Here is a 22,559-nt window from a genome sequence, read left to right on the forward strand (position 1 = left end):
TGTTATGGATTTGAATTGAATATGCTTGGAATTTCATTGTTATGTGTTTAAAGCTCATGCATTTCTAGGGTCTGATTTTCTCTCTTGTTTTGCTGGGGATTTTTGCTTTTTGTTGACACATAGTTTATGAGGAGACTTTCTTCATATTTAATGATCTGTAAGTGAAATACAGTGAGTTGGAGGAGATGCTTTTGTCTTTATTTTAAACTGTTAATGAGGAGTCTTTGTAGACAGGAATGTGGTCAGTCTCTTGGTATATACTAGGGCTGACACAAGATGTCTTAACACATAGTTTTACCAGAGTTCCATATTCAGTTTAGCTCTCTGAGGGTTTAACCAATGAACAACCTTACTTTGAAGTAAATGGAATAACTAATTATTTTCTTTTTTGAACTTTTCTTATGAAACAGTTTAATTTTAAGGATAGAATCTGGCTGAAGGTTTATTTCCTTTTACTGAAAACCAAAAGACAGATGTTATTTACTACTTCTCTTGGCTTTAGTTTATCTTAGAGGCTGTTTGTGATAGGGACATGTCTTTGTTCATGGTAAACAGAGAAGTTCCCAGCTGAAAGCTGTGGATACTGAGGAGCTCTTTCTGTATACAGTGTCCCTTACCCATCCAGTTTCAGACTAAAAGTTTGAAACTCTGTATTGGCTCTGAAACTTCATGAAATTTCATGACCCCATGGTCACTAATGAAGGGCTCAGGAACAGTCTCTAAAAGTGAGGCATGAGGGAAAGAACTGATTTGGATTTATGAAACTCAGACAAAACAGTGTTGCTGTAAGGAGGATGTGTTCCCCTTGGTAATATCCTCTGCTTTATCTACTGAGAATCGGTAAAGCTTAGTGTATGGTCTTGGAAAAACTCAGCTTCCTTTTTGCTCTGCATGTTAAATGAAGTTTGTTCCTGCACCATCCTAACTTCTTATCACAGAGTGTTCTAAAATATTTTCTGTGAGCAGCTTGGACGTGCTCTGTAAGGGATGGTTTTGTTGTGCCCTTGAAAAAGAGTGCTATTCAAATGTGCATTGAAGATGTGCTTGGGACGAGCCAGGGTGAGTCTTGTTTGGTCACAGAGCTCCAAATATCTCATGGGAGATGTTAGTCTAAATTGAAAAAGGAAGTAAAAGCTAAATTAGGCAGGCATTTCCAACATTTCTATTAATAGGATGGAAGAATTTAGCTGTACTTTTGCTTGGCTGCCTCCCTTCGTGGAAGAGTTTCACAGTCACAGTAGAGGAGTGTCAGTTGAAACAATTTTGTGGTGATACCTCTGTTTTTATAGGTAGAGAGGTTGGTTTTGGTTGTTAGTTTTGGTTTTTTGGTTTTTTGTTTTTTTTTTAGCTCTTGTGCTCTGCTTCATCCAGTTTTCTAACAGTTCATGTCAAAATCTGATCTGGTTTTGGTCAAAAGAAAAAGTATGAAAGTGGCTGCCAGTAAAAGATCTCCTTTAATGAGTTCACCTACTTTTAAGTGCAAAACGTGAAGTAGATTGTATGGAATTGATGGAGCTTGTATTGAAGTGACTGCAGAAATGCTCTAAATCCATGTATCATGAACTTTCCTTGTTACTTCAAAAATGGTAGTTTTTAAAGTAGTGACACTTTTTTAACCAAAATGACCAGGATTTTCCATGTCACCAAATAGGTTGACAAGGAAGGAGTAGTTTCTTGGTTTTTGTCATGCTTCTTTTTCCTATCTTAATGGGAAAAATTAAGATTAGTCTCGCTTAGGAATTAGACAGAAGTTGTGTAAAAATGTCTGATGTGCAGAGTTGTTTGGTTTTTTTTTTTTTTTTTAGTATAGAGAAAGATAAAACTCAGCCACATTGTGCAAAACTATTTTCATATAACACCAGGGAGTTCAGCATTTAGCCTATTTGATCTCTGAGATACCAGCTCAAGTACCCAACTGTGTAAACCTGTGCTGGCCTGTGTGTGATTTTCTGCCAGTCACTTTGTAGGAGAAGGATGATGTTTGATTTTCACTGAATGATAAGTATTTGAAGTTTGAGAATTTGCTGCTTTCATCATTCAAAAATTCAGATACTTTGTCAGGAGTTTATTTTTTTTCTTTAAGAAAATTCATTAGTTGATATAATAGGCAAATAATCTAAACTGATTTCCTCCTTGGTCTGTTAACTGAAATTTGGTAAGGACATTTTTGCAGCAAGTGCAAAAAAAGTGCACTTAAGGCAATTGTTTATAATGTTGAGGGTTACTGTTTTGAGCTTGACCAGCTACTTCTATAGAAACTTCAATAAAAAAGTATTCCTCAGCAAACCTTCTTCATGAAATCTGTGTTTTGTTTGTCACTTATTAGCCCCATGATTCAATTGTCTTTGCCTTATTTTCCCCTCTTTTCAAGTTTTTCCACTTTTGTTGGTATGCTTAGGTCATTGTTTATAAGCCTTTAAATCAGAGCTACATTGAGACCTGTTAAGCTCTGTTCACTCAGCTAAAAGAGTAAGTGATTATCTGACAGGACCCTGCTGTATGTATTTCCTGAGAGACACACATAGATTATCCATACAAAATAGGAAATGCTGCATAGTTGGATTGTGGTATGATGTGTGTGAAGTTTATTCATAGTAAAAATCTGTTTTAAAGCTGTCATCTGAGGAGGTTTTCTCCAGTAGCTGGGCATTGTGCTATTTATAAGGAAAAGCATTTGTACTGTTTTGTAATAAATAGTACTAATTTTAAAAATCTAAGTAATTTGGACTTCTATTTATTTTATACTAGAAAAGTACCTTATGCAGTAATTTTATATATTGGGCTTTTGATGCCTACTATATTAAAACTAATCCAAATGAGTAATTTTTGCATCTCTGTGATGTTGGAAGAACATGATGTAATAATCAAACCATTTTAGAATATGGCTTAAACCATTTTGGTCTTGGATGCAAGAATTTCCCATTTATTTTTTTTTATCAGACTAATTTTAAAAAATCTGTGTAAATACATGAGAAGCAATAAAATGTGGAATGTGGGTTTTTAACCTGTATACTACAGGGGCAAAAGAACCTGTAGTAGGTGCTGACACACCTTTAGACTCCCTCAACAGTACAACTGTTTTGTATTTAGCATGGACTCTTGACAAAAGGAAACCTATTTCCACACATTTACAAGTTTAGGTTTTGGTTGGGTTTTCCAGTGGTTAACCAGGCAGCCCAGTTTTTTCCACTAGTTAACCAGAAGCTGTAGAGGGTGATATCTACCAAGAAATGTGTCCTACTGTGCATCAGATACACACATCTTCACTGGCAGTTTCAGCACTGACGGAGGAAGGCAAATACAGAGGCATAACTCCTTCAACTTAAATACATGCTTCCTGACAGCTCCCAAAGGCATGCAGGGAAAAATGTGCTATTCATGCTCAGAGTTAGATTTTGTCCAGAAGGAAATCTAATTTTCAAAATCTTGGTTTAAAATGGGAGAGAATGGCACATATTCCAAACAACTTTGCTGGAGTAAGACCTTTGAGCTACTGTAATGAGACAAGTATTGAAGTAGGAAAACCATAGGTCAGATGGCTTTGGTTTCTCTTATCTTTGGTTTTGTCCATTAAACTGTGTAATTAAAGATGGTGCACTGCTGTTCAGAGAGAAAAGGATGTGAATTACATGTGTGTGACTAATTCCAAAGTAACAAAGGTCTTTGGATTTCTTTGGCTTGAGGATCTGTTCAGTGGGATGTGGTGGCAGAAGGTCAGGTTGGTGTTAACACTCACTGGTTTCAGTTTCACTGTGCTCTACTGTGAGGGTGCATCACTACTACAACATTGCTTTCTGGTGTGTCTTTAGAATAAAGGGGTGTGGATGGTAAACATCCTAAGGAACACCGAAGTTGCCCTTGTGTGGATACTCTGTATTTAGAAGATACACATATTTAGATTCAGAAAGTGTGCTGGAAGTGTTTACTGCCAAAACGGGCTGTGCACGAAGTCTGGCTTTTTCTGTTTGCTCCTCGGTAACGCAGGATTAAGGAAGTCACAGATGATGGAAATTGGCACGGGCTGAGAGAGCTGGAGTTGTTCAGTATGGATACAAGAAGGCTTTGGGGAGACCTCTCTGCAGCCTTCCAGTAGCTGGAGGGAGGGGGACTTTTCATATGGGTCGATAATGACAGGACAAGGGGAAATGGCTTTAAACTGACAGAGGGAGAACTTCTTACTTGGAGGCTGGTGGAGCACTGGAACACATTGTCCAGAGAAGTTCTAGATGTCCCATCCCTTCAAGTGTTCAAGGCCAGATTCAATGGATCTTTCAGCAGCCTGATCATGAGTGACATCCTTGCTGTGGTGGGGGTGTTGGGAATAGATGATCTTAAGGGTCCTTTCCAACATAGACCATTCTATGGTTTTGTGATAGATACTTTGACAGTCTTTGAGTATATTTTTTAACAGATATAATCAGAACGCCATATAACCAGGTGAGCTAAAGTTGGGATTAGGAGTTTCTTGCAGGATTGAGGAGGGTCAGATACTGAAGTGAACCCTAGTTAGGTTAAAGGCTTACCTTCTTGCAAAGATGGAAGTTGCCTTGCTGCAGAACTACTGTAGAGTTCTGCTCATTGAGGATTTTTTGTTCAGTGATGTCTGCTATTAACAAAATGGTTTCCCTGTTCCTGTGGACTGGGCTATGGTAATGTCACTGTAGCACTGCTAGCAAGCTGCCAGGTAAGGCATTTGTTGGTGCTATGCCTGCATCCAGGGATTATCCAGAGCAATCTGCAAGGATTGGTTACGTGCTATTGGCAGTACAACAGCAGTGTGTACCTGTGTTTCACAGGCCTTGTTTTAAAAGCATGTCTGTTAGCACAACTTGTTTTTTATTGTATGGAGGTGCAATAGCTATAGAACATTTACAGGTTCTTTGGAGCAGAAAGAGAGGGCTATAAGTACATACTATAACCAAAACTTTACTGTATGCAAAGGCAGATGGCTTGGGCACTATTCTTGCCAGGGACAGAGAACAGTGTGGTAACATTCCGTGTGTACGTGGTGATGCAGAGACCTGAGGGTCAGTATCTGGCATCACATACTGATCTCTCAGCTATCTATGAACCATGTTATGTGCCTTTTCTATGCATCTTAAGGTGAAATCATAGCATAAACTCACATATATGCAGGCTGCTTGAAATACCTACATGTTTTTGGTAGGATATAAAAGCATTGTTAAAGCTATGCAATTTTCAAAGTAATTAGTCTTCCTCAAAGTTGAAATGTTCCACCTAATGTCATTCATCGTGCTTCCATTCACCCGCTATGTGTGACCATTCACACTATAAATATTACATTGGATGCTTAAGTATTATTATAAATTATTCTCATATTTAATATAGTAATTTAATATTAGGTACTAATATATTAGATATTATTGTTTGATTTCAATATCAAACCAATGGCTGTCATTCAAAATCAAAGCCTGTCCAACCACCTGTCCTAATGTGTTCTTAAACAGCAGTGCTCGTATAGAACCCTTAGGGTACGTACCTGCTTTCTTGCTTATCAGAACCTGAAATGGGTGCATCCTCAAGTGTTTGCAGCCATGCACTCTGGAAATACTGACAATCTTGAACAAAGAACTGTTCATAATTTTATTCATGAATGCATTGAAATTAGCATGTGATTAGTGAAAAAGAATATTGATTTTTCCCTGGTTTAATTAGGCCAGTGGGTTAAATATTCAAATTGAATATACAGCTTATGCAAGAATTGCCATTTTAGTTGGCTGGTAGATAGAGACATTTTTCATCTTTTAATCAAGAATCATCTTTAGAATATGATTCACAGGCTTGTTATTAAGCATGTTTGTAAAGATAGGATCAAGGCTCTAAGTTTACAGATACTTTTCAGTGGGAATAATGTGTTAGTGTACGTGTGGGAGATTATAATTATTTTGAACTAGATTTCATGATAAATGCTTTTAAAGGGTATGTAGGAATTGAACGTAGAGCAAAAGTATTCAGTAGCTTTGGTATGTCTTGCATATTTCTTAGTATTAGGGAGCTGAAACAATTGTTGATTTGTTCTGTTTTGAGGAAGAATTTAGTCTTAAAAGTGGGTGGCAGCTGGGAAATTAATCCTTAGAAAGGTAACTAATAAATTTTAGATACTTTTGTATTGCTCAGTGTTTTAAGATTTTAACGAAGATAGTTCTCTCCTGTTGTAACAACTGATAGGTACAGGTAATAGCCATGGGTTTTAGTGTGTTTTTTCATTGATTTTCAAACTTAGTGGACCCAGAGAGTGCTGCTTTAGTACAGAGTGCTTACATCACTTTGCCCACAACTGGAGAATACTTAAAGTGGAGAATATGTCCATATGTAGTTCTAATGATGTTTTTTGTTAGTAACTGTATGTTGGTACACATTGTGTATCAACAGAGAATTACACTGTCCTGGGAATGTGTGCAGCTGCTCTTCAGGCCAAGATTAGAAGATGAAGTTACACTGATAAATTGGTGTCGTGCTCTATGAATGCTTGCAGAGGTCTAAACGTGTCAGGAAGGTTTAGTCTAGAAGGATTATCTGAACATGCAGGAACTGTGCAAGAAGGTCTGGCTCACTTGATTTTCATTATAAACCACCAACATGAGAATGTAGGAAAGATGGGCATTCTTCCATGTGTCTGTAGAAGGAAGTAATTTCCATTATCCAGCTGGGACACTATATTTAACTATATATAAAAATAAATATATACATTCATATATATGTATGTATGTGTGTATTTATATGTATAAATCAGCGAAACTGTAGAAAATTGAGGTGGTCAGATGAATTAAGGTTGAAAAGTTAGGAAACATTGAAAGAAAGTTATTTATTAAGAAAGAAAATAGTAGTTTTTTCATTATGGTAAAGTTTATTATGGGGAGTATGGATACTCAGTCTTCAGTGAGAAGCACAAGGGGAATTTATTTTTTAATCTGCACCAGAACATCAGACTTTGGACTATTAATGTCAGAAAACTTGGAACTGTAGACATGTAGAGTAACCACTGAAGGCCAAGGCAGACATCTTGGAAGGACAGAGGATGACTGTAGTGGCGTGGTTGGGTAGCAGTCACTCACTGGTGCCAAAAGTGGAAGGACTTGTCTACTTGCCCTTTTCCTCTTTCTTCTTACCTTTGCATGTCATCATCTCCTTTTCTTGTTATGGCTTTCACCTGTTTTGGTCTTTTGTGAGCGGTTTTTTAGCTGGTAGGATAATGAAAAAACTGTGCTGTATTGTGTCACCTCATGTGTCATCCCCATTATCCCATCCAACACCACTGAGGTCAGGGGCTTTTGTGGGGTTTTATTTTCCTATTCTGAGAAGTTAGGATGGTTCAGAGAAGCACACTAGGCTGACATGACATAAGCATGTCATCAGTGGAAGTGTGTCAATGTTTGCAGGTAGAGACAGGAATGGGACCACCCAGATTTGTCATGAGTTACCATGAAAACATATCCTGTGAGTTATGTATCTTATGCATTTGTGTTGGTCTAAAATAATGAACTTCTGCCATATGTTAAACTTGGATGAAGATCTAGGTGAGCTAAGCTATGATTGTGTTCAGCTTGAATGTATTTGAAATGAGAATGTTATATTTACAGTCTGTGGCTGGAGCTGTTGAGGCAATATTTCACAGTATTTTCATGTTAGTCTTTAAAATGTGATGGGAGTATTTGGCAAGTTTAGATGAAAGTGATGCTAAAGTCTGTCTTGAGAAATCAATTCTCCAAAGGTAACATAGCCACACTTGTATTTTCCACAATATTTGTAACTGGAGAAGTTGGAATAATCATTATGAATATTAAATGAAGTGCTAATGTTGTACCTTCCAGTATTTAGGAACTGAGATAAAGAAAAAGGAAAATTGTGTATATAATGGTTTTAATTGTTCTTCCCTTATTTTTAACTTCTTTTGCTGTTTCTTTTACCAATGCTTTGTTTGTTGAAGAGTTTTGGTAGACACTACTAATGTTTTTCAGAGAATTCTTCATTGAAACCACTTGTTCAAGTGAACAAATTTTTACTCTCTTTTTTGCAGGAAGTATATTAATTAGTTTTTGCAGTTCTCAAACAGAAGTAGTAAGTTGCTCGAAGTGTTGCCATATGAGAAAAATTTATTTAAAGATAACTGAGGCAGTAATGCTGAGTTCACAGGGTTACTGATAGAGATTTAAAGTAATTTGTAAGAATTCCAATTAGAAACAGTGGTTTTAAGTAGGAAAGAAAACATGATAGTCTCATTTGAGTTGGAAGAAAAAGGCAAGATGTAGCTTGATTAAATGAAAATATAAACCTGTGGTTATAGAGCAAGTTATTCAATATTATAATAAATCTTTCTGCATTTTTTTCCTGCTTATCTAATATAAATTAGATTAAATCATCGTTCTTTTTAAACATGGAAAGCTCAGAATAGAATGAGACTTCTCAGATTTCTTTAACTCTTCCAGAAATTGTTTCCTGAGTCAGTGCATGTAGCTGTTAAGATGCTTTATATATGCAGAGAAAAATTTCTCAGTGAGAATTTTTATTGTTAATTTAAAAATGTGTGGTCCTTGTCCATTTTCTCAAGGGGACTTTGGTGAAGCCATGGGACAATCTGATGTAGTAAACTACTTCTAGTAAAGTGGTTTGGTACAAATGGGTTTATTCAGAAGATAAACCTAAATTTAAAACCAATAGTGTTTATGGCATATTTTGTTTTAAACTGCAAACATAGGTATTTTCTGTTAATTAGGAAAATACTGAAGTATTCACTCAGTTTTCAAAGACATACTTGCTATATAATATTCTTCAGATTAAATTCAACAGATTAAATGTCCTTTAGTGAGTGGCTCAGAATGAAATTTACTATCACTGTGTTTCATTTGATCACTCCAGTATGTCATTTGGGGTATCCTCGTTTTTGCACAAGCCTAATTTTTGGTTACAAATGTATTATTTAAAAACTACAATTTTACCACTTTGCATTAATGGTCAGAATTATTCTGAGTATTATTTTTGACAAATTGCTTGGTTCTCTAATGAAAGTAGTTCTTTACCTCCAGGAACATTCAAATCCTATTTCCCATATTTAAATAAGGACATCACCTGTGGAAGAAGTGGGAAATCATTTAGAAAATTACCATATGCTTCCATTAAGTTATCTACTTTTAAAATGTCAGTTGGAATGTGTAGAATCAGGTCTGAACGTGTCAGGGTTTGTAGTTGTCAGAACTGTTAATCTGTAGAAGTAGATTTTAATTATAGATTTTACAGAAAACCTTTTCTTTTGTTCTTATTTTGGTATTCTGATTTTTTGAAGTTTTTATAAGTGTTCTTTCATGGCACAGTTAAGTCCTCCAAGTATTTAAATATTAGAGAAAACTGTCTCTATATGTTTCAGAAATGTTTTCAAAGCACTTTGCTAGAATAAAACTGTTATGTATTTGTGAAGTCATTTAATTTTTTAAATTTTGTAATTGGATAAAATTAGAGCACACTCTTCATAGTCATGTGTCAAGGTGAATAGAAAAAATAACCTCCATAATCCAAAATATCTGTTTTGATCTGTAGCCAGTTGAAAAACTCTACTTGAAACTTTTTATTGAAGTTTTGAAAATAAGGAACTACCTTGATTTGCCAATTATTCAAGGAAGGAAGATGATCTTATAGAAATTTGAAGAAAAAAAATACAACTGGGAAGAATATCTAATATACAGGGGTTAGATATTTCTATTATTTTATGTTACATTTCATGCAAACCACTCTGGTTAAAAAGACACTTCCAGTTCAGTAAATAACAAGATAAAAATAGACAATGAAAAACTTTGTTGATGCTAAATTCAGTTTCTCCTTCATTTAAGATCTGCTGACAAATGTTGCATTACTGTAATTGGAACATGTTAATTTCTTTTATTTTCCCCCCTCTCCTTCTCAATAACCCATATTTCCCCCCCTCTTGTGAAACTTTCTCAATGTCCTTCTGGAAAGGAAAGATGTGGCAGTCGTGTGCTTTCCCAGAACCTGTAACAGGACTATTTAAAATCTATGTGGCCATATAGATCATGAGCTCTTTAGGGGTAGGCAGGGGAATGTTGGTCTTAAACCTGTAAAATTTCTTTAGAAGTAGTAAAAGCTTGCTGTAACTTTATTCCTAACAAAAAATCAAATGAAGGAACTTTTTGGCTAGTGGCTGACTCCTCAATGGCATAAAACCAGTTTTTCATATCATTAACCAATTTGATGTGAACTTGCTGACTTCTGCTCTTTGAAATTTTCCCCAAATTCCTGAATTTGTCAGTGTTAACTGGTGCTACACAGTGTGTCATTGTGTGACCATTGGGAAATGGTCACTTTGCTGCTTTCTCACCTATCCTTTGGAAATGTTTTAGCTGTTTAATAGACTTTTCGATTCAGACCATTTGCATTTTGATTAAGATTGCTGACCAAATGAGGGAGCAGCTCTGTTCCAGTGATCAAATATTTGTGTGGAACAAGAAGAAAATGTGACCCTGACATAGAGGAAACTGGTATAATTTGAAAACCATTATAGGAATTGAAATCTAGGCAGCCAGGAAAGGAATTTAACTTGAGTATTGACAGGGTAGATAACCATGTCTTTTCCATTATTATTTTATTTTTGTTTCAGCCTTTTGGGTTGAGAAACCAATGTTTTTCCCACTCATTTCCAAAGGTATGGTAAAATGAGAGTGTGTCAGCTTTGAAGGCTTTCTCTCATTGAGAAAATGGTCCCTTAAGAGGAAAACAAAATAGCTCTGTATCAATAATTATTAAATCTTTTACTCAAATCTAAAAATTGTTTTGTATGGCCTTGGGTGAAAGAGGAATTGATCACAAGCAGATGCACACTGTTAAGTGAAATTATCTCAAGGATAGACACTGTGCTGTATTCCAACATTGTGACTGGCCACAAGTGTTCCCTCGTGAGTGGAGTGTCAGTCACTAGCATGTTTTCTTTTCAGTTTGAACAATACTAAATTAATTGTGTTCTCTTGAACTCCTCTGTGTGGGCATAAGTTGTGTGAATATTAATTCATGCAATAAATGTTTTATATTTCCTTTTGTATTTAAAAAAAGAAACAACTTTGCTGTGTTAACTTAAATTTTAAATTGGCCACTTATGTAAACATAATCTGATGTGTATTGGCTCATGCTTTGGATCCACCAATATGCATTTAAATATTCTTTTATTATTCTTTATTTTTTAACTGAAGAATGTAATGTGTTTAGATCTTGGCACTATCTGCTTACTCATGTTGGATGATCAATAGTTCAATTGCTTACTGAAAGGATACTGTCTCTCCCATTATATATATTTTTTTAAATGGTACAACTGTCAATAACTTGCAGGATATAACCAATTCCTTGCTTAAGGTAGTGTCAGTGGCGTAAAAGGTGAAAAAGCCATAGGTAACAAGATGGATATCTGTCACAGTTGCTTGACCTATTTTGAAGTAACTGGGGTGTGGGGCACACTTTCTGGCCTGGAAGATTTACTCATGTAAATATTTTCAGACTGATATTTTACAAATAAAAATATTGTTCGAAATGAGAGATACAGGTAAAGCATTGGAAATAACCAGGTACTGCATGTACATGGAGTGTGTAAATCTGGCTTACATTCAGTCTGCTTGTCAAGTTACCACAAATGTCACGGTAAACTGAAACTGGACCTGAAACTAAAACTGTTAATGAAAGCTATTCTCAACCCGGTTCTTTAGAATCTTACTGTGAATTCATATGAGTAAGCTTCTGGGAAAAGAAATCATTCAGGATACCTTGTGGTTCTTTTTTTGTGTGGAAGGAAACCAGTTTTTTATAATTTTGTTTTAGCAGGCTGCCTGGTGCAGAGTGAGGTGCTGCCCAAGGCATTAGGGCACAGGCACATGCTGAAAGCACATGCATTCTTTGGGGTGATTTGGAACACATGCCTTTGGTGCTTTATTATCCAGCCTGACCTTCCTCATGTTTGCCATGGGTCAAGACTCATGATCTCTTGCCATGGGTTGGCTAATCCGCATCTACATGCCTAATCTGGAGTAGACAGAAGTCTTTATCATCATAGCCTTGTAGTCACTGCTTTGTGTAGGTGATTGCCTCCTCTTGTGTAGGAATCTTCAATCTTGTTCTGCTTTTATTCTACTTTGCACCTTTATACTTGTTTCACCTGATAACTATGAATAGCAGAAGGCAATGAATCACTTGGCTCTTTCCCGTAATGAAGACTGAACAGTTGAAAGGCTGTAGAACTCTTGGTTGGGAGTTGCAAGTATATAATTTTTTCTAAGCCTGAGTATTGTACAGTAAGTATGGTACTGCATGTTTTGCAGTAGTTAACTTGAACAGGGTTAGGCAATGTGCTTGCTTTGGTGCAGGTGCAATTGCAAATCTTCAAGTGTTGCTGAAATGTCTCTTGGCCAGACCTTTATGATTCCTTGCAAAACCCTTGCTTTGGTGGAAAGGGATCCAAACAGAACTGAATTATGTGAAAGTCACTTGGTGGTGAAAGCTTTAACTGTTACAACAAAAATAAAATCTAAATGCTATTTTAAAACAAGCTACGAGTGTTTCCTCGGAAAATCTAGTTTTACCTCTGAAACCTCTGCCAAAATTTGATACTGTAGGTAGGTAAGTGGTGTTCTCAAAGCATGTTTTGTCAGTCACATAAGTCTAAGGTTTTTGATCTTAGGAATACCTGTTGGACTACTCTTTCCAACTTCAACGTACTGTGTAAGCTACTTCTCTGTTTTTGTTGCCTTTATTTTCTTGTTCTGTAGATGTTGCATAGATTTGTAAATTGCTTTAGATTGGAAGGGATCTCAGGTCCTGTAATGAACCCCAGCTTTTAAACCATGCTGAACATTAGTAGCTCTGGCTGTTTACAGGCTCTGGTGCCTGACCATTTTCTTTTGCTTTTCATCTGTTTTCTGTGAACCTCCAAGAAATATTGAAGGCAGTCTTTATATTCGCCCTCTCTGCCTCCAGCCTTGTATTTTGCTGGTGGAATAAACCCACCTCCTTCAACCACTTCTTGTGCATTGCAAGAGGTGCTTTACACCCTGGGCAACCTGGCAGCTTTTCCCTTGGCTGTCCCCAGCCACATCCATGGATATGACTGTGCGCTTGATGCTGTCTAAGCTTCCCTCAAATAAGTCTCCCAGCCAGCTGCAAGCTTAAGATTCTTGTTGCTGATTGCTGCCTTCTTTGAAATATTTAACACCTGTATGCTGTGTGTCTCTTACTGTGAAAGTTTTAACAGATTTTAGAATTGCAGAATTCTGTGATTTTAGGTGGCTTATTTCCCAGGAGAGTATTTCCTTTTCTGCTGTGAGGTATTCTGGCCTTAATGCAGAAGATTGACACATAAAGTGATTTTCCTTTCTGTAGTATTGATGGGAGTAACTATTAAATCTTTCTCCCTGACTCCCATGACAAGATGATCAATGAAACAGGGATCACTCTTTTACCAAGGGTTATCCTTTGTTTTCTTGATGATTTTGTTTGTTTCTATTTGTGCTCTAAGATGAAAGCTGTTCCCCTTAGTGCTGTACCCTTTGGTTATACACCTGCCTGTGGTATTGCTCGTAGCATTTCCAGTAAGTAGCAGTCTAGAGATTTGTTGCTTGGGGGCCCTTAGGTTTCCAAACACATAGCTAGTGTTTTCATAGGTGGGTGTGAGACAAGTTATGTTAAGTGTAGGATGTGAAAATAACTATATATTTGTTCCTCTCCTTTAATGAAGGGTGTTTGTGGGAATAGGATAAGTAGGAACACTGTATATGTAGTGTGGGATGTAGTGCAGGAGTGTGGGATGAAGGATACCATCTTCTGCTGTCTGTACTATGCTGCTTATAGTATAGTTAGCACAAAAATTGCTGTTCTAATTTGGGTGTAACTGTGCAAATATTTCTTTACCTATTTAGCATTGCTTATGAAAATACTCTGAAAATAAATTTCAGAGTGATGGAACTTTTCTGAGATGTGTATGGTTTAGGTACTTTGAGGTATTAATACATACCAGATTGTTGTGCATCTGTTCAGTCTGTATTTTGGAGAGGGAGAAATTTCATGTTTTACTAAATTTAGTTTGTAGTAACTGTAGTATTGTAGTGACTCCCATGTTTGCATTGTCAAATTTACTTCCACTGGAGGCTGGAGTTGCCTCTGTACTTTGCTTCTTGCCTTTATTCTCTCCCAGTTGGTCACCGGTTCTTCATAATGTGCTGGCACTTTCCCTCTGCCCCTCTGCCCCCCAGGTTCATTCATATGCTTTTCACAGAAACACTCATCAGTCCTGTGAGGGATCATTTTCTGAGGGGTACAGAGCCTGTTTTCTTTTATACACTGCAACAGATAATGATTCCAAAGTTCAGTGGCATTTCAGAAACCATTTCTCCCAGCACAAAATATCGTCTATGCTGGATATTTATTTCGCGTGGGGTTTTTTAATATTTTTAGATAGTGAATTTTCAAGTGCCACCTCTTCTTTTGTATTTTTTATTACTGTTGATTTGCTGGCTGGTGTTGCAGTTAAGTATAGAAATTCTCACTTTCTAATATGCGCTTGCACCTCTTATGCCAAAATGTATGACTTGACATCCAGTGATGTGTGTACCTTTGTATTTAATGTATGTTCCTGCCAGATAGCCTTGCACAAAACTGCTTGTGTTATTATTTAGGAGGGAAGACCTGAAGGTGAAGAAGCTGCAGGGCTTGGTTTTGATGATCCAGTTCAGAGCACATCTCTTGCTGAGTAATATCCTGGCATTGTCTTAACAACCCCAAATCATCATCCAGTAACAGATAACCGTGACTTAGAAATGAGGTCATGAATGCCTGTAGTCATCACAATTTTACTTGTAGATAAAAGAATGTTTATCTCTCCATCTCATTACATTTATGAATGTGGAAATCATTTCCTGCTCGCTTCCTTTAATACTTAAACATGTAAATAGCAGCTTTTTCAGTTCTGACCATACTAGTTCAGAGTGTGTGGTAGCTGTGCTTACCTGCTGCTCTGGCTGAAGGAAGGTCCTGTCTTTCAGGAGTCCTTCAAGGTGGATGATTGTTCATAGGAAGATATAAAACTGTCTTCAAAAGTGAAATGTTTGCCTTCAGATTAAATGGTTGTTTCCAGTATGCCTTGGTAGTCCTTAGTCAGGAAGGCATAGGACATTCTGAAGTCTTGATTTTTATTGAGCTACAGCCTTTGACAGGGCTGTCAGTTTGACTGAAATTTGCTGGTTTATTTTTGGAATGGTAATGGTAGAAAAATTTCATCACTGCTATGTTGCATTAAGTTACGCTTCATATTAAATATTAGCGAGCTGTATTATCATATAGTTGTTTCTGTTGTATTTGTCAACACAGTGTCGTGATCATAAGCCATCCCTTCCTTCACTGGCCTTTGGGAATAAGTTACTGGATGATGGGACGTTGTTCTGTTGGTTGTACTGAAAGTATAGCTCCCCATGTTTACACAGGTGGGACAGTAGTCCAGGTTGAACAGAGATTGGAAAGCTTTGTTTTAGTTAGCCAACCTCAGGTCTTGTGCTCCTAACCATCCTTTTGGTTAATGATCCAACTTTGTTTGAACTAAATGATCCTGTCAGTTTCTGGCATTGTTGCTAGGGGCTCCTTTTTCCACTCAACATTTCCTCTGCCCTTTTGAAGGTGTTGATTGCATTTTATGAAGACTAAGTAGTATTGGAATCCTGTATTACTCACTTTGAACCAGTGCTGGAAAGTATTTACTGATCCATTAAGAGGCCAGAAATCTGAGATTACAGTTAATTCTAGTCATAATCTTCCAGTAAAACTTAATGAAATGGTACCATGTAATAATTATTTTGCTATTTAATGCTTTTGGTGTTTGAAAGCTGGGAGTTGTTAGTCAGAGATAGTGTAAGTCATTATGGTACTTCTAAGGCAGCTGCAAAAGCAGTTGAGTCTTGGCAGTGAGCAGAGTGAGCTTTGTATCATTAAGTTCTGATAGACCAGAGCCATGCTACTTTTTGATGTTTATTTTGCTGGAAAGCCCCTCAGTTTTCATAAAAAAATATTACTACAGAAAATGAATGTACTGGTTTTTTTAGGGAACATTACTGATCTTCCTTTACATAACTGATAATAACAACAGAAATTTTTGTATTGCAGATTTAATCCAGTGCACAAATGAGATGAATGTGAACATCCCGCAACTGGCAGATAGTTTATTTGAAAGAACTACCAACAGTAGCTGGGTAGTGGTCTTCAAGTCTCTTATCACAACCCATCATCTAATGGTGTATGGAAATGAGGTAATACAAAAGTGATGTATTATTTTGAGAACAGTTGCAGTCCCTCATTCCTGTAAATGCCACCTAAATGCTTCCAGTAATTTTTTTTTGTAAGACAATCTTCAGGTTTGCTTTTTTGGATCCTACTCTGAATGAACACAAGTCTCATTTTCTGTTTCTTTCCATTGTTTCTACTTCAAAGTGTGCAACTCTAGTGTAAAAAGTAAATGTCCCAAGTGCTGAGGGTGCTTTTTTCCTATCTTCATATTCTAATGATGAAAGAGAAAAAACCCAAGAAAAGCTAACTCACATGGGATTCTACAAGCTGAAAATGGAAGCAGTTTTGCCTTCATGCTGTAGCTAACTCTATGGTCTTTTTTCCTTGATAACTTCATTCTAAAGTAATTTCTACCATCACGCCCTAATTTTTTACAAAGAAAAAAAATGTGTGCCTATGAGTTGGCTTTGAGGGTCACCCTAGGACAGGGTGAAATAACACCAAACTATTAACAGTTGAACAGTTTAACAAACATAACCCCAAGTTACACAAAAAGGAATAAACCTGTTTTGTCTCACAGTTCTAATTCCTATGGGCCCTTATTGTTTGGAATACCAAGCCAAGCATAGCAGCAGCATGAATGTTTTGTCTTTAAAAAACCAAAAAAAAATATTTCCAAGATCTTCTTAGAAAATGTTTGTAAACATTCCTTTTTACTGCAGAATAAGGTAAGCTATATGAACTTTGGAATTAAGATCCTTTTAGCAAATTACCAACATTTTTCATTTGAGTTTGCATTCAGAGGAACTGTTTCCTCTGACTGACTTGTGTGGGTTGGAGAGGGAGGTTAAGTTTTCAAACATATACTGGTTTCATTTGCAGGTTATTGCTGGTCTGGGTGAAAATCTATTCTGTGAAGCTAACTAAGCCACAAGAGGGCAAACTTCTGTTGTTGGCTTGAAGCTTAAACTTTTTCATTGGGATAATTGACACTTTTCAAAACACCTTGCAATTTGAGTCATATTAATTTTAAACTGATACCAAAATAGTTCATAGCAATTAAAAGTATTTAATGGGACCACTGGCTGAAATACTTTGCATTAAGAATATTTATGAATTTACAAACAAATTTTGCTTGCCAAGTATATTACAAGAGTGTTGAGGGTAAGATTGCTGCTCAAAATGAAATTTTTCACAGTTGGAAGTAGTACTTGGACAATGAGAGTGCAAACAGATTATAGCACCATTTAGATTGCGAAGGACCTTTAAAATCAAGTCCAGCTGCTAACCCAGCACTGCAAGCCCACCACTAGCCCATATCCCCAAATGCCACATCTGTGTGTCTTTGAAATACCTCCAGGGATGCTGCCTTCAACTTTAATTCCTTTACAACTAGATATTGAGTGCCTTTACTCTTCTCCAGTCTTTTTTCTATGTAACTTATGTATGCTAGTAAAAGTAATTAAGTACTACATGTTACACTAATCAACACTGCTTTTGTCTTTTGTCAAAATGGTTCTTGCAACTGAATGATTGGCTTATTTTTGTAGCAGCTCTGTACAAGTTTTTTTTCCTATTGTGTCAACAATCTTAAATGTGTCTTTACAAGATGAAAATGGCATCCTTCACCTTGTGAAACATAATTTGTAATTAAGTGTTATAAGAAGTATTGTGATACAGTGTTAATGCTTTACATGAATTGTTATGTTTGATATTTGATTTATAAGCCAACTAACATTTCCATCACCTATATTCATGTTTAAGCTAAGTACCATTACAATTGTATGCTGAGCAAAGATGACTTTGTTAATTAGCATTATTAAATCCGTTGTTATAAAATTGAAGTCAGTGAAACAACTATGAGCATGTAAAATGAGAATGTATTTGAAGGGATTTTTTTCAGAAGTTCAGAGTTCCATATTCTAGCTTAAAATAAACTCCAACTAAATGAGGCCTTCATACAAAATGCTACTTAGATTTTTTCAGAGATCTATGCATAAAAAAATAACTAGCTTACTTTGATAGTTTAGCTGGTTTTGTAATAGTTTCCAGATTTGAAGTCAGTCTTAAGGCATAAAAGTGGAATTTTGTAACCTGGATAAAAAGTTTCTAGTGTTGTTACTGCAATTCCTTCTCCTTGGTAACACAGTGAAAGTATTCAATTTTTTCTCTTTTGTGTAGCGTTTTATCCAGTATTTGGCATCCAGAAACACATTGTTTAATTTGAGCAATTTCCTAGACAAAAGTGGATTGCAAGGTAAGGTGTCTTTTATTCATTAAATTTAGTAATGTGCTGAGGAACAGCAAAGGCAACTTGCTTACTCTAATGAACCCTGTCATTTAGGAAGTAACTTTTCTGTCCATTTTACCCCAGGCTGCATTTCTTAAATAAAGCACTGTAATGGTGTGGCAGGAGCTGTGTGCTGGAGGACCATGTTGAATCTGTTCTTACAGGCATACTTAAAGGCTTCTGACTTTGTTAGACATATGAATCTCAGTATCCCTCTTATTTCTGTAGAGATAGACATCTCCAAATGAGACAATTTTGATTATTAATTTTTTTAAAAATTCATCATATGTACTTACATCATATCAGTGAGACAAGAACCGTATCTAAATAAAATTAAAATTACATTTTTGGAAAATTGATCAAAGACTATTCCATTTATCTTTGAGACTAATCCAGTGGGCAAATATCTGTTTCTCTGGTTCAGATTTTTCAACTGAAATAGTCTTCCAAACTGTTATGCTGCAGTTCAGTGCAGTTCTGTCCATACCTGTAGCTAGCATTTTTTTTTCTCCTAAGATGGTTCCTTACTTTGTCTACTGCTTCTTACATAGTTCTGATCTTTGCCACAGGTGTACTAGAACAGGCAGCCAAAGTGATTGCCTGAGGACAGAAATCTTCTCACTTATAACCAAGGCTCTACCAAATTATCATTTATTTTGAGTTTTAACTTCTATGGTCTCAGCATAGACTATGAACAGATCTTCTTCTTAGTCTATACCCCTAGATTGACAGTTAATCAAAATATTTCCCATCACTGCTATCTTAACAGAGAAGAATTTCTGTCATAGTGTTGTGTTTCCATCAAAGCCTTTTTTTTTCTGTTCAGTTGCAAATGAGACAATGTGTTGCTGAGCTGATGTGAATGCCTTTGTGAATGCATCATTTAATTTCTTTGATGGTAATGTCTATTGTAATATAAAAGAACTTGCATAAAAATTACTTCAATTTGCTTGTGGAAGTGATTTCCTTAGGAAGTGAAGTGTAAACTTTAACATACTTGAGGTTGTCTAGATATTTGTGGTATTGTCTGATTTACATGGTGAATACAGTGACGTACGCAGTTATTTTCAGACTATATTTTTGCACAGTTTTCCCTAGTCAATGGAGCTGTCTTGTGCTAATAGTTTGCACTTTATTTTGAATAACATTCTTGTTCTTTGATTAGGTAAGTAATAAACCCCTGAAACTTATTTTTTAGGTTATGACATGTCAACGTTTATCAGGCGGTATAGCAGGTATTTGAATGAAAAGGCAGTTTCCTATAGACAAGTGGCTTTTGACTTCACAAAAGTAAAAAGAGGGTAAGGACTGCATTTTGTTCTACTGATCTTGAGGTGTTATTGTATGTCCTGTAATTCTAGTGAAAAATATCATCGTTAGCTCTGGCTTAATACAGACAATAATGACTCCTTTTCTCTTTTGAATATTTCCCATAACACTCCAAGGCCCAACAGCCTGAAAGTGTATATAGCAAAAAGTTTTTTACTTCAGTTGTTGTAATTTTTTATCTTTAAACATCAACAGTTTAATATAAAGGAATGAAAGATGGTATGCATGGAAGTCTGCATAAAAAAGTAGAAGTTTTAACAAATCTTTCACAATAGATTATGTACTCTGCCTTTTATGTATTATAGCGGACCATGCAATTTATTTGTGCTTGTAGCTCTGGAAGGCTTAAATGACAGGTGAAACAACCTTGCAGTCCTTCCTGGTGTTTCTCTGTTCTGTCACAAAATATCTGTGTGACGTTTCCTACCTTTTGAAGGTAGTGTAAATTTGTACTTTTAATAGTACCTTACAGCAGATGCTATCCTGAGTTGGTCGACAGGAATTCAGATTTTCCCTGGGAAGTGTGCTCGTTTAAGAGGAGTTATTTTGAGATTAATTACCTGTTTACATGTAAAATAACACAGTGCAGAGCACCAGTGGTTTGGTAAATTACATGTTATAGTGAATGATGGAATTAATCTGGAGCTCTTCTTTGGGAAAGCTGGAGAAAAGGTACCAATTACAGTTAGTTGAGTCTTTCCATCTTTGTCCATTATCTTTTTATATGGTGCTTTTTAAGGTTTAAAAGCATAATACTAGTTGTAGATTTGGATGTCTTATATATATATGTGTGTATGTATATGTGTATGTATGTATGTGTGTGTATGTATATATATATATGTATATATAGGACACTCCAATCTAAATCATATATTATCCATATAGGTGAATTTATATTGAAACTAAAAGCTTAATGTTAAATCCACAGAAATCTGAATTTAATACTATTGAATGAATTAATTGTAGTGATGGGCTGTCAAATGATATTTTGCATTAAGGTTGTAAAGGCATTTGTAGTGGGCCTCAGAACACTGTCCAAATCCCTTCTGCCTCCTAAGACTGTAGGATCCATTTTTGTTTGAAGTGTGATGGTAGAGTAAAAGGAGGATTCTTTGGCTCCTTTTGCTCATTCTGCCTTTAGAGTTGCTTGGATTGCCAACAACACAAAACAGTATTTTCCATGCTTAAGATTTGTATGTGGTAAGGTGGCTGCAGCTGCTCTGAAGAGATACACCATTGTTTTATCAGGTGTTTTGGGTCTAATGAGATTAATTATTTAGCCTGCACCATGTGCCTGGAGGTGCTTCTGTGAGCAGTAGGAATAACTGTTCTGATGGCAGCAATCTGCCTTTCCTACTCCATTTTTCTCAGGGCCCTCACACCCATGCTCTGCCCCATTCAGTTTCTTGCATTTGCTGTTTGCTGTTAGCAGTAAATATACAGCACAAGTAGAGAACTGGAAGCAGCATGCTCCCCACTGCTTGCCAGCCTGGAGAACAGCCACAAACTGTTCTGTGAAGATGCACGATGAGATTTGCACTTGCAGAAGCATTTGGTTTGCTTTGTGCATGCTGATGAGCTGCAAGGCTGTCTGATTTGTCTTACAGAAAGCAGTTGTTTCATGTCACTGAGGGGATTTAGTCTCTTCCTCAGCTGTTGCTTTTCTTGGATATTTTTGGTATTAATTTGATGAGTTTTTCAAATGTGCAGCCAATCTTAGTACATTCAATCTGAGCAATTAATAAACAACCAAATATTGGTGGTCAGCCATTAAAGGGAAATTTCATGTAGTCTGTAGAATCTTTCTGAAAAAGCTTGAAAAACATACTGCTGCATTTTTTTATTCTTTCTTACCTCTTTACGTTGAGAAGAATCCAAACTGATACAAAATAATAATTGAGTGATTGGAAAAAGAATACGTTGAAAATTGCTTCAAAAATAATCTTTGGAAATTTTTTTCTTGTTACCTGATGCATTGTAGCTCTCCTGTATTTCAAAACACTATTAGTTTCATTTTCTCTGAGCAAAAATTCAGCTTGAAGTCACATTTTGACCAAATAAGTAATTGTTTTTCTGTGCTGCAGTTATTATCGTTACATTGGCTAGGCACCACTCCTAAACACCACAAGGATGGCTTTGTGTGGCAAAGACTTAAATGGTTTCTCTGATGACCTGCTATATTTTCTGTCATTTCTTACTAACAATGGCTTTCAAAATTCATGTGAAGAATTTTCTTTGTGGTTTTTTTTTTCCTCACAACAGGGCTGATGGAGTGATGAGAACAATGAGCACAGAAAAACTCTTAAAAACTGTACCAATTATACAAAATCAAATGGATGCACTTCTTGACTTTAATGTAAGTTTAGCAGCATGTACACTTCTAACATACAGTCAACTTGTACAAACATGTAAAATAGGTTAAGATTAAATGTCTTGCACTTGGTTCCATATTATCTGCACAGCTTAAAGAGCACAAATCATTTTGTTCATTGGTGTACCCCCAAGAAAAAATAGATACAATGCTCACTGGAGAGAATGCTTTGTGCTAAATGACTGTGTTTTTATTGTGTACCTTATGTAAGCGTTGCTTGTTTGTTGAAAAGCTGATTATTTATGCCCTCTGTCTTTTAGTTATGTTAGTTAACATTAGCTTTGTTTAACAAAA

General features: G+C 36.2%; 1 protein-coding gene across 4 annotated transcripts in view; it reads left to right on the forward strand.

The window, feature by feature from the left end:
• The window catches only part of PICALM (phosphatidylinositol binding clathrin assembly protein), a 65,734-nt gene that overhangs the window by 9,272 nt on the left and 33,903 nt on the right, over window positions 1-22,559 (forward strand). For all 4 annotated transcript variants that reach the window (XM_058800665.1, XM_058800667.1, XM_058800666.1 and 1 more), the window contains exons 2-5: window positions 16,156-16,298; window positions 18,457-18,532; window positions 19,764-19,866; window positions 22,157-22,250. In XM_058800665.1, coding sequence (XP_058656648.1) covers window positions 16,156-16,298; window positions 18,457-18,532; window positions 19,764-19,866; window positions 22,157-22,250 — 416 coding nt within the window. The remainder of the gene's footprint in view (window positions 1-16,155; window positions 16,299-18,456; window positions 18,533-19,763; window positions 19,867-22,156; window positions 22,251-22,559) is intronic.

Source organism: Ammospiza caudacuta, chromosome 2, assembly GCF_027887145.1.
Source record: "Ammospiza caudacuta isolate bAmmCau1 chromosome 2, bAmmCau1.pri, whole genome shotgun sequence".
Taxonomy (NCBI): domain Eukaryota; kingdom Metazoa; phylum Chordata; class Aves; order Passeriformes; family Passerellidae; genus Ammospiza; species Ammospiza caudacuta.